This window comes from Thamnophis elegans, chromosome 11 (assembly GCF_009769535.1).
Source record: "Thamnophis elegans isolate rThaEle1 chromosome 11, rThaEle1.pri, whole genome shotgun sequence".
NCBI lineage: Eukaryota > Metazoa > Chordata > Lepidosauria > Squamata > Colubridae > Thamnophis > Thamnophis elegans.
In genome coordinates this window covers 11675231-11687596 of record NC_045551.1, presented here as the reverse complement: position 1 = coordinate 11687596, position 12366 = coordinate 11675231, and the positions used below count along the sequence as shown (strand labels likewise).

Genomic DNA, 12366 nt, shown 5'->3' with positions numbered 1-12366 from the left:
TGCGTTAATCAATTTTTGAATCTTTAAAGTGCCACAAGGTTTTTTGTTGTAGCTGAATTGTACAATAACACCCCCTATATTACATATAATAAGTAATATGGCATCAATTTAAACAATATACTTCTTCACAAATGCTCTCTAAATGCTCAAATTGATTTGTGCCATCAAATGATCATAAGATGTAAGATAGTTCATGCCTTAAAACACTTCTTCGTTACAAAGAATTCAGCAATTTAGAATTTCTTTTTACTGTACCCTAACTAAATACAAAAAAACACCAATAATCCACAACATTATAAAAGAGAAAAGGAACAAAAAAAACAAACTACAGGGCATATATTCAGATACTTACATAAATTTGGATAATAAACCTTTTAATGGAAGGAGGCCATAATTTGTTACAATAATCCATAGCTTATCTATATCTATATGAGCCATGGTGGCGCAATGGTTAGAATGCAGTGCTGCAGGCTACTTCTGCTGACTGCCGGCTACCTGCAATTTGGCAGTTCAAGCCTCAACAGGCTCAAGGTTGACTCAACCTTCCATCGTTCCGAGGTCTGTAAAATGACGACCCAGATTATTGAGGGCAATATGCTCACTCTGTAAACTGGTTACAGAGGGTTATAAAGCACTGAACAGATATATAAGTCTTAAGTGCTATTGCTATATTGATCAATTCTGCAGATTGTTAACTAATTGGAGCTGCATGTTTTTGTAATGCTGAGTGACATATCTTAACTGTAAGTGAAATACAGAATATCTACTTTGTTTATCCAGATACCAATTCCCATGAGATAGGATAAACCTTAAAATAGTATAAACATCTGAATATATCAAATCTCAAGATTGAGTTAATGCATATAGTACAGGTAACATCTTTCCTAAATGGAACAATTGTTGGACACTGTAGAAAGATGTTTAGTTAAATTATTAATTGCACTGCTTCCTCAACATAAATTTTTACACAGGACTTTTTATATAAATGCAGTGATGTCATTACTTGTTGAAAAAATGTAATCTATAATCCTCCTGTTCTCTAGGGTTATGTGTAGTGAGGATTTCTAAAGGGTACAAAAGACATTTTTCATTTCTGGCATCAAGTTTAATTAAATATATGTTGCTAAATAGCTTTCATTCCAGAGTTGTAGTTGAATTATAGCTATCAGTAATACCACTGTCTATCAAAATACCCTGAAATATTGCAAAGTGTCAAATGTATATGATGGGGTGATATTTTCAGCCTATAGACCCTAAACATTAAATATCATTTGAGGATGCTAACTCAAGGGGGAAAACATAAAATCAGGTTTTATGCTTTGTTAACTGAATTCCTTTGAAACTTACTGACCATAAAATAAAGTTACGCATTTCATAAATTAAACTAGCTTAAAAATATTAAAACAAGATATAGACTTACAGGTGTGATTCAAGTTGTTGATAGTCACCTGCATAGCATAATGACAAGGCTCTTCGAGGAACTACCTGTCCCTATTGTTTCTGCCCACCCCATGAGGTCTATTGGGGAGGACATGCTCTGGGTCCCTTCAAACCAACAATACCACTGTTTTGGATCTAGAAGTCACGCAGCACCTGCCCTGTAGAACAGCATCCCCTCCCCTCCGGAGATGCAGATGACCCTGATCATGTTAACCTTTGATAAGGCTCTAAAGATCTGTTTTTTTCCCAGGTATTTGGGCAAGATGGTTAGGTGAGCTGTTGATGTGTTTTTTCGGTTTGAGACATATTGGATACCTTTAGATGTCAGGGACCATGTTGTTTTAATCCTAGTTTGTTGTTGGGAGTCACTATTGTAAGATGGTTAGCCATATTTCCAGTATTTGGAACACAGCAAATTCACTCATATTTAGCCTATTTATAAAACGCTAAGTATTCCAGTAGAAGATGTTAGCAACCCAATAATGGCAAACAATACAGTTATTTAACATCAGAACATTTTCTTTCAAGAAAACCAACAAATCCTGCATTTGGCATAATTTTAGGATCTTTAATGATGCAATTACTAGGCTATTTACACTGATAGCAATTTCATAGTGCTATTAAGAATCTGTAGATTTGGGTAATATATAGTAATTTAAGTTTGCAATGTAGCATGCATTGAGAATTTGATTATTATCATTATTTACCATGTGCATTCATGGAAATAAATGAATGGGTGCTTTTATAGTACATTTTACATGTTTACCTTCGTTATAGTTGTTATAATGACCCAAGTTTGAAATGTCAGTTGACTACAGGAATTTTTTATTACCTTTTTTTTGTGAGTTTAATAATTAATAGACAATTCTTGTCAGTAAGAATTAAATTACTTTGACTTGCTAACTGTTCTGGTATATGGTTCAGTAAAAAGGGCGTTGGTGATGGAGCATTGTAGTGTTATCCCAATGAATATTTTATGGTTTGTTAATTGGAAGAACTGTAGCTGACAAAAACGTCTCTGTTCCTATAGTTTGTAATATATTAATTTGGGTGGTCATCTTCGTTATCTTCCCTTGTCATCCTTATTCATGGATTGCTGTGGAAGGGTATAAGCTAGGATTGCGCCTGGCAACAGTTACCTAGTGACAGATTCAGCTGTAATAGCCATTGGCTGTGCTTTTGACTGGGACTGAAGGACCGAGTCACCTTCCTAATGGTGAGTTTTTTTGCATCAGCTAAGGATGAAGAGGAGGGGCAGACTTAGGGTGAAAACTGTAATATCACAAGGAAACATGTCAAGAATAGAAAGAGCATTCTTTCGGCACACAGGATAGCATCTGTACCTCATTTTGAGACAAAAGCTAGTGTATTACCAAATACACTTTCTTATTGCTTCGGGAAGAGAATGCAAATCAGTATTCATTTTATAAGTAGTTTGGACTGCTTACGGAAGCATCTCACAGGCAACATGTTATGGATGGCATTAAAAAGAAGGATTTTCAGCACTTCATGGTGATAAGGAACATGAGGCGTGAAACTTAGAAAAGGATGTCTTCTATTCCATTGCTGCAGCAGGAGCAGAGAAAATACTTATTCTTTCTCTCGTGAAAGGAATTCCACACCATGGACTATTAAATAGCACAAGTGTGATTCCAGGACTTTAAAAAGGAAAAAAAAGGGGGGGGGGGAAAGCCCTTCACCTGAGCTTTAATATAAAATTGAAGTTACTTTGGATTTTTATTTATTTTTTTAAGACTGGATGATTTGCTTTTCTTTGGATCTTTAATTAAAAATGCATTTGATTTGTGTAGAGATAGTTTAGAAAGTAAGACCGCTGCATGTATCGAATGCCTGCTTATTAGTGAGTATTGAAAGAACTTTTGTAACCCATCGATGTGTCATTATTGCAAATGTAATGAATATGTTAATGTTTTGCCACATCATACAAGCCTTTGGAAGCAGATGGTTATTTAATTACTAAAGAAAATACATACACAGCAACTGGGAAAATGAATCCAGAAAATAAACGGAATAATACTGTACCATGACAGCTTTTCTTGTTAAATCAACATTTCATTAGCTTCTCAGAAAAATGTGGATGAGAGTTAATGATAGCATTGTGTTGAGCATATGAAAAAAAAATATGGAGATTGCTATAGAGGTGAGAAGTGACTGGGACAGAACTATGAACTTCACTAAAATGATCCTATGTTGTTGCAGTTGTAGCCCTATTTCAGAAGTCAAGGATTTCACTTTCTTTTTCCTGACATTAAATGCAAGACACTTTTGTGCTGTGTGAGAAGCTTGGATTATCTTGCTGACATTTTCACATGAAGGTCGGCAGCCTGTTTCAAACAGAATTGGCTGTTGAAACTCTTAACACTATGCCAGTGTGTGCCTTTTCTTTATTGTATTTTATCTTCTTAACCAAACAGAGAAGATCTAATTCATCAAAGAGATGACAGGAATCTCCATATATCAGTTACTACTTTAACTATATTTCTTAACACATTACCAAAGACTAATGAAGCTGGTTTGCATTCATGTGCTCAGAACAATATCCATACAAATGCAGATTAAGCTGATACAAGGAACATTATGATCTGAAAACCAAAAGATACAATATACCAGAATAAACATTTTACTGGATTTCTTAGTCATATTGTTCTTAAAACATTATTGTTATTTGGTTTCCAAAATGTTATATGGAACCTTTTTTTATTCCTTTTTTTAAATTCCTCCCTTTCCCAGGAAAATGTACTTCTAGAATTTTTTAACTGCAACGTTGTGTACCTCTTTTCTTCCCACCCTGTTATTTTTGTATTTCTGCTTTTCAAAAGTGTAGTTCAAATGACTGGCTTTGTTTAAAAAGTGCCTTGTGCTTTGCTGAGAAAGGAAGGAGTACAGGAAGAAGCTGGATAAGTGGCCTTTCTGCCTGCTTTCTAGATTTCAGTGCTGACTATTCAGAAGCAATGTTAATATTTACATGGAGAAACTGAGGCACAGGGAAAAAAAATAGCGGGCGAACAATGGATCGCTAGTAACTGGAATTCTGACTGTATTGTCAAATAATACAAACTATGAACCAGTTCGCATGGACTGAATGGAAGAATCTGAATATGAATGATAGCAATGAGAATGTATCTGAGCATCTATCCTGCCCTTTCGGATTTGGACATTATAATGCCATTGATATTTGTATCCTTGAGACTATTGTTATTATCTTACTAACATTTTTAATTATTACTGGTAACTTAACAGTAATTTTCGTCATCCACTGTGCTCCACTTTTGCATCATTATACCACCAGCTACTTTATTCAGACTATGGCATATGCTGATCTTTTCGTTGGGATTAGTTGCTTAATTCCTACCTTGTCACTGCTTCACTATTCTGTAGGTGTTCACGAGTCCTTAACTTGTCAAATTTTTGTGTATGTCATCTCCGTACTGAAAAGTGTTTCTATGGCTTGCCTTGCTTTCATTAGCGTGGATCGCTACCTGGCGATCACAAAACCACTCTCGTATAACCAGTTGGTCACCCCCTGTCGATTGAGGATCTGCATTATTTTGATCTGGCTCTACTCGGCACTTATCTTCCTGCCTTCCTATTTTGGTTGGGGAAAGCCAGGTTATCACGGAGATATTTTTGAATGGTGTGCAGCTTCTTGGCTCACCAATGCCTATTTTACTGGATTTATTGTCTGCTTACTTTACGCTCCAGCTGCCTTTATAATCTGTTTTACATATTTCCACATATTCAAAATTTGCCGGCAGCACACCAAAGAGATAAATGACCGGAGAGCTCGATTTCCTAGTCATGAAGTAGATACTACTGCAGAAGCTGGACATAGCCCAGATAGCCGCTATGCTATGGTTTTATTTCGTATAACCAGTGTGTTTTATGTGCTCTGGCTGCCCTACATTATATATTTCATGCTAGAGAGCACTAAGGTGCTTGAAAACCCAGCACTCTCTTTTGTAACAACCTGGCTTGCTATTAGCAATAGTTTTTGTAACTGTGTAATATATAGTCTGTCAAATAGCGTTTTTAGGTTGGGACTTTGGAGATTGTCAGAGACAATATGCTCAGTTTGCATATGTAAAAAAGACCGTGGGGTTCGAGAGCCTGTTCCTAGAAAACGGGCTAACTCTTGTTCTATGTAAGGGAGGAAAATAGGCAATCATCTTCAATCTGATATATAGGCTTTGTAATATCTGTATGTTGCCAGCATAAAATTTGAAGAGGTAATAATATTCATTGTAAACAGAAATTATATTTTGCAAGAGCAAGAAAACATTGCTGAAAAGGTGATGAGTGGGGAATTAGTAAATGCAAGCAAAGCTTCCAGCAGACTGAACTTAAACCCAGATTTCTTTAATAACAAAATTGTCACTTATGAATCTGTAAAACAAAAAAAACCTGTGGTAATAATATAAGTACGTTATTTTAAAATGCTTATTTGTGGAGGAATCTTTCACCTAATGAAATATATAAAGATGAACTAATTTTCTTTTGTTCTTTTGAAGTCTGTGACCCAATTGTTCGGGCACCTTTTTTGCTGTTCAGTGCAGAGCATGCATTTAGCATGTATATGAAACGGTTTTAAAATGTACATTTTGTATTCTGTATCATGTGGTTTTCCTAAACTATTATTAAATCATTGTTTAACACTGGAATAAATATTTTTTCAATTGATTGTAAAGACCTTTTTGTTTTTCTGAAAAAAATCCTATTCAGGTCCTAAAGGCATTAATGCTAAGTGCAAGTCGAAGTTTTAGTACTTTGCTATGTAATAGTATGCAAATTCTGAAATTCAGAGAAAGTGCATTTTTATCTAGATTTCTGTAATTAATGTAAGGACATTAAAAATGTTAGACAGGATTAAACTAAAATGTAGCAATGTCTTTTGATTTCTATAGAACAACCGAGAACCCGTAATCTCATTTAGTTTCACTAAAACCAGTGTCACTTATATAGCTTAGTTTTGCAAAGGGTTTGTTCCAAAAATATTAGTAAAGCATATTAAAAAATCTTAGCTCAAGTTGTTATTGATTTTTTACAGGTGACCCACATTTTTAATGTCAGCATTGTAATTCATTATTTCATAATGTGAAAACCTTTCTGTAACTTTTGCAGTAGATATATATTTGTATTCAGTTGTGCTAATAGTAAAAGAAAAACAAAGTCAGTTTCTTAATTTATGCAAGTTTCAAAACTCAATATTTCAGAGAAATCTAGAGCGAAGTCTAATATGTACTGAATAGAGCTCTGCATTTTGGTATATTTTCAATAATTTTACAGGATATTTAGAATGAAAGTGCATCTATGAATGTGAAATTATATGTCTGAAAGAAATTGGGAGAGAGAATTTGTTCCCATAGGAGAAAACTCTCAATATCTTTTTGACAATGGTTTTCTTATTGCTAAAGGAGATTCATGGAGTGGAAATAATATTCATGGGTTTGAAATTACTTAAGATATTTGCTGTATTTAAACCTCAGATCTAAATGATGGCAAGTGACGTTTTACTTTAGCTTATTTTTTTGATTTTTATGAGTTGAGAATTGTCTGGAGACTAATTAAGTTTTCACACTGGTGTATTGGCTTCATGTTCAAGTTCAGGTATGAAAATGTGATGCCTAGAATCTCCAGGTAGAATTAAGTAGAAATCCACACTCTTATGTGAGATTAACCTGGAATATACTACAGTCAAATTACTAAAAGTGTTAATTTGTTATAATATTATAACTTTAATGAAAAAGTAGTGTTTTTCTTAACTTTTTAGTCTCTTCACATACAATCAAATGTTGGAAAAGAATTGTGTAGAGTTTTAAAACTCAGTCTTAAGTGCATATCAGTACCATAACTTTCCCAAAGAGGAGAAAGCAGCATCAAATTTGACACTGTAGAAAGCCCAGCAGGAGGAGGATCAGGTTTGAAAATGGGTGAGTTCCAGCTGAAAATAGTGAGGAACCTCCCCACCCCTCAAAAAAACCACCGCCTGGTTCATTCAAGTCGGCAGCTTGATATATGGCTAAGTGTCTTAAGCCCTCTCCAGTCACATGACCAAAGTGGAGTGGCTGTTTGTTGAAAGATTGGAAAGAATCAGTTAAGACGGATTTCTCCTTAACACCATTTCTACATGATCCTCTTGTTGAGGCATTCATTGGAAAGAGGTGCTTGATCAAGTATCTTCAGCTGTTTGTACCATCATTGCTTTAATATATGTTTACTGTTCAATTTTGTTTCTCTCCCTTTATTCTTTCAAATCCAACAGAATGTTGGAAAGAAAAGCCCAGGATTATGTCCTTCAGCTGTGTGTGTGTGTGTGTAATTAGAGTTATTTATTTATCAGCACACACACACACGCGCGCGCGCACACACACACACACACATATATATATATATACACACACACACATGTTGTATTTGTGCTGATAAATAAATAAAGGGAGACTAGTATAGATCTATTTCAAGCTATTTAGCTCTCATCAGCTAGCCATACCATTCCTGGGATTCGAACCTGGACTGTATTACATATTAGGCAGATGTGTTAACCACTAAGCCACAAGATTCTCCTCCTTTATCAGCTGAGTCAGGGAAATAGGTATGTATTTAGGGTCACATCCCCTGGTATGCCCAAATATGGGAGGAAGCCTACTGCTTCCTTTCTCTGTCTATCGGCTCGTCACAAGAGACCATCCAGACCAACCATTTTGAAAAGTGAAAGCACAGAACCAACTCTGGTCTGGCAGAGGAAGGCTGCAAATGGGATAGATTCAGCCAGGCATTACAGAGAAAAATATTCCAGAGGAATATCTGCCAATATAGTCCTGCAAAGAAGGTGTTATGTTGATTGCTATTTCACACAGCTGCAGCATAAGGGGAGAGCAGAGATGCATCATGTATCCAACAGGTTTATTCTTTATCCAAAGGAAAATACAGTAGTTGTGTCTTCTATGGCTACAGGTAGAAAAGAAAGAATTCTTGAAACCATGTTCTTCAGGCTTTGCTAATTTGTTTATTAACTCTAGAGAATGATGGAAATTCTTAAACAATGCCAGGATAATTAGTAACTAATTGAATGTCTTAACTCTTAATGCTATTTTATAAAAACAGTGCTGCTCTATTCAAGAACACAATAACTGTAGCTTGTAGATAACCTTCATTTAAATAATGTATATTAGTAAAATAGATTAAAATGTGATGTGTTCTATAGAATTAGTGTTAAATATCACCTTTTCTATAAGCTAGCACCTTTGTCATATCAGTTCTGTTCTGTTCAGGCAGATAAACACAGATTGCTAGCAAAAATCCTAAAAAATCTATAGAAGAAGCTGTAATAAAGTTTCTAGCTGCCAGTTTCTATTATTGATGCCTTCAGAATGAGAGAGGAAATAGTAGATAACAACCTCCATTGTGTATTGATAGAGCATTTCTTCCAACTACCACTTGAGGCTACCAAAGAGAAAGAAATCAGCAGATCTTTATTGTGCTTCAATTCCATTATCTACTAAATTACTACCTGCTGAACTTTTAGCTGTTTTTTTCCCCCTCCTTTCTTTTTCTTCACAATTACTAATTTGTAAGCCTGTGGGCAGGAATTACCTTCTTTCTGATCTTTGCAAAGTAGCCTAGGAACTCTTTGGGTCGAAAACTAGGATAGGATAAAAAATGCTTTTGCTGCTATAAAAAAAGAAATATCTGCCTAGCATTCCCAATATATTAATTTTTGCAATTTTTATTTAAAATATTGTGGGCAAATATTACCACTATTTTGGTTATCCCGTGGCTTGAATTATAGTCACACTGACTTACTGACTTAAGTCTTTAGCGTCGGTTCGGCATCGCCAATCCCTTCGCTGTAGAGTCGCATGCATCCCGAATCAACGGGATCCATGATTCTAGGCTGAGTACTACTTGAGCTCGCCGGGCCCAAGAGTCGACAGAGCCCCTTCTGTTGGAAAACGGTGGGCACCTCGAGAAGGCAGGGGTTGTCTTGATAATGAGAGGCTATATTTTGCGCGTCAATTATCCTTGCCCACCAATTATAGTCACAGGAAAGTAGGAATGCAAGAAGGAAGTTTTATTAATTATAGAAATGATCTAAAATATTGAGGCTTAAATTTTTATCAACAAGCAACTTGTTCCTCCTTGAAAAATGATGTATCTTGTGAAGGGGTTAAAAGGGTAAACTTATGGACATCTTTTAGACATTTCATTGTACTTCCAGTTAAATAAGTACATGATTGCAGTCTTATTCACTAGGCAAGGCATATTTTGAGGGGAAAAGAAGAGATAAAATATATGACTGAAATTTTCAGGAGAAACTTTTGAAGAAGGTAGCTTTTGAAGAATATCTCTAAATTTGTTAACATAATTAAGGTTTGGCAGTTATTTAGAGAGAAATAACACATTGGACATATGTGTACTGATACTTAACAGCTGAAGTTCATTTTTTTAAACGTTGATTAAAAAATAAGTTTTCTATGCTTGCTGTGGAAATTAAATTCAGAGGTCTGTCCCTGCCCCCCAATATTTTTGATTCTTAGGCAGTATATCTTGGATTGCAAGAGGAAAAGAAAGAAATCTTGAATGATAGGAAAAAGATCAGATAACATACTGAAGCTTAGGACTTCTTGCAAAAATCTAAACAGATGTCATCTTAAAATAACTACCATGAATTAAAAGTATCACATGTCCATTTCAGGGCAAAAGGAAACCCCAAACTGAACCTTTGATTTGTTCTGATGTTTTGGGGGATGGTGCTTCTTTTCAAACAGTGAAAATTAGTTTACACTGTTAAATCTTCAGCTAGAAAATGTGAGGGGAAGGGTTAGAAATCCCTTGAAACATTTTTTTTAAATGAGGATAGTAGGCAAACTAATTGAAGGAAGTTACTAATTGAAGGAAGTTAGTAAAGCTAGATTTATTATTCTATCTGAAGGATTGAAAGAATTGGTTAGTAACCTGAGGACCCTTAATCGGCATAGCAATTTGCCATAAATAAGTTTTTAAAGTAATCCTAAACAAGTGGAAATGATCAAGCATATTCTAGCCCGCTGAATAATTGATATACTATTATTTGCAAATACTATGAATTTCAAACATCATTACATGAATTTGCTAAAAATATAGGCGACCTGTTTATAGGCAGGACTTTATAACAAGGTTCACAAAAGGGAAAGGCATAGACAAGGATGTATATATCTCCATATTTTTATTTGTAAAGCAGATATAAGAAGAATAGGATTGAAAGACAAGACAGATTTAAAACTGGAGGTTGGAATAATCTGGGATATGCAGGCGTCACTTGTGGAGAACTGAAGAACTCCCCCCCCCCCCCCCAAAAAAAGTAGAGATTCCATCTTAGAGCCAGGTTACTTGCCAAAACCAGCTCACAGTGATCCTGGAATGTGATGTTTTATTAGAAAAAGCAATAAAACTTTTTAGGGGAATGCTCTACATCACGTGGAGGAGGAGCTTCAGGGAGATCAGTAACCTAAAACATTTCATTCACCCACTATGAGTCAGATCCTTCTTTTTGACCATGAGTCTCTGGGTGTGACTCAGCAGCAGTCTTCTGTGAGTCTTTTCAGGATGCAAGATTAACACTGCAGCTGGGGCTCGTTAGTGGGTCTTCTGGTGATAAAAGGACGAATGGTGCCACGCCCTGGTTGCAGGAGTCAACGTTCCTTCGTTCGGTTAACATTGATTGATCATCGGTCGTGGTATATTTGAGAGCACTTGGAGAAGTGATTTGCTTTCTGTAACCCTGATTCAAGGGTGCATTGCTTTGGAAGAGTTTTTGTTTTGTATTCTGTTATCTGGTCAGAGACTTGATTTCTGTTTATTTTTGGGCTCGCAGCCAGTCTGAGCCGAGAACTGATGAAGAGAGTTCCTTTTAGGTTTGTTTGCCTGTCGTCTGTTAACGAGCGGAGAAGGGGGGACAGAACAGGTCTCTATAGGCATTTGTCTAACAAATCAGATAGCAGACAAGTGTTGGGTGTTGTTGTTTTTCCTGTTAGGAGAATGTTAGAATAGCGACTTCATGGAATACTTTCCATCTAGTTGATTTTTTTTTTTACAGAAAGACCACGTATGAATGAAAAAAAAATATAGAAAAATATATCATGCTTTGTTGAATATGTACTTTTACCTTATTCCCTTTTCAAAAAGAATATGCATTCAAAAAAAGCATGACGGTTGCTTTGAACACTTCCTCCATGGTTTTTTTTAGACGAGGTGCTACATGCCAAGTATGATGCAAATGATGTAACACAGGTTGTCTCGTAGCAGTCAAGAGAGTTTGGGTCACCAGCATTTTGCCTTATTGCATTCTGATACTTGTTTCAGCTATTCCTCTGGCTTTACAGCAAAGAGTTATTTGCCATGGAAAGACAAGTTTTGAAGGCAGAGAGGACAAGGCTTAAGGCAGGCACTAGGAAAAATGTCCCGAGCAGCCTTTATAAAGATGTATATGACTAAGCTTATGTTGGTGTATTTGGGATAAATAAATTTCCTCCACAGAAGATGGTTTTCTGTTTTGGTTTTTTGGTTCTTGCTTGCATCTCACTAGTGATAGCTGTTCTCATTTTTCCCCTCTGTAATTCCTATCTTGCGACATCATACTTAATTTTCTTCTCCTGGCATTTCTTGTCCTGTTAAGCAGGTGATATTAAGAAATGGACTAAAGAAGGGCTTACCTAAGCTGCATTGAAGATTATATTACTAATTTTTAGTTACATGAGTTGCTAATGAGATAACAAGGTTCCTTAATCTTGAGACATTTTCAATATGCAAACATGTGAAGTATTTTAAGAGAAATTTGGTTAAAAATAAGGGTAAGATACTGTAGCAAAAAATTAGTTCATGTAATCTGGAAATGTCAATGATATCATGCAAATGTGTATAACAAATGAT

General features: G+C 35.6%; 2 protein-coding genes across 6 annotated transcripts in view; both read left to right on the top strand.

The window, feature by feature from the left end:
- RABGAP1L (RAB GTPase activating protein 1 like) overlaps positions 1-12366 on the top strand; it is a 198861-nt gene that overhangs the window by 57229 nt on the left and 129266 nt on the right. The window lies entirely within an intron of this gene.
- GPR52 (G protein-coupled receptor 52) lies at positions 4518-5606 on the top strand. Its single transcript, XM_032226752.1, has one exon. The coding sequence runs from the start codon at positions 4521-4523 to the stop codon at positions 5604-5606; it is 1086 nt and encodes a 361-aa protein (XP_032082643.1). The 5' UTR covers positions 4518-4520.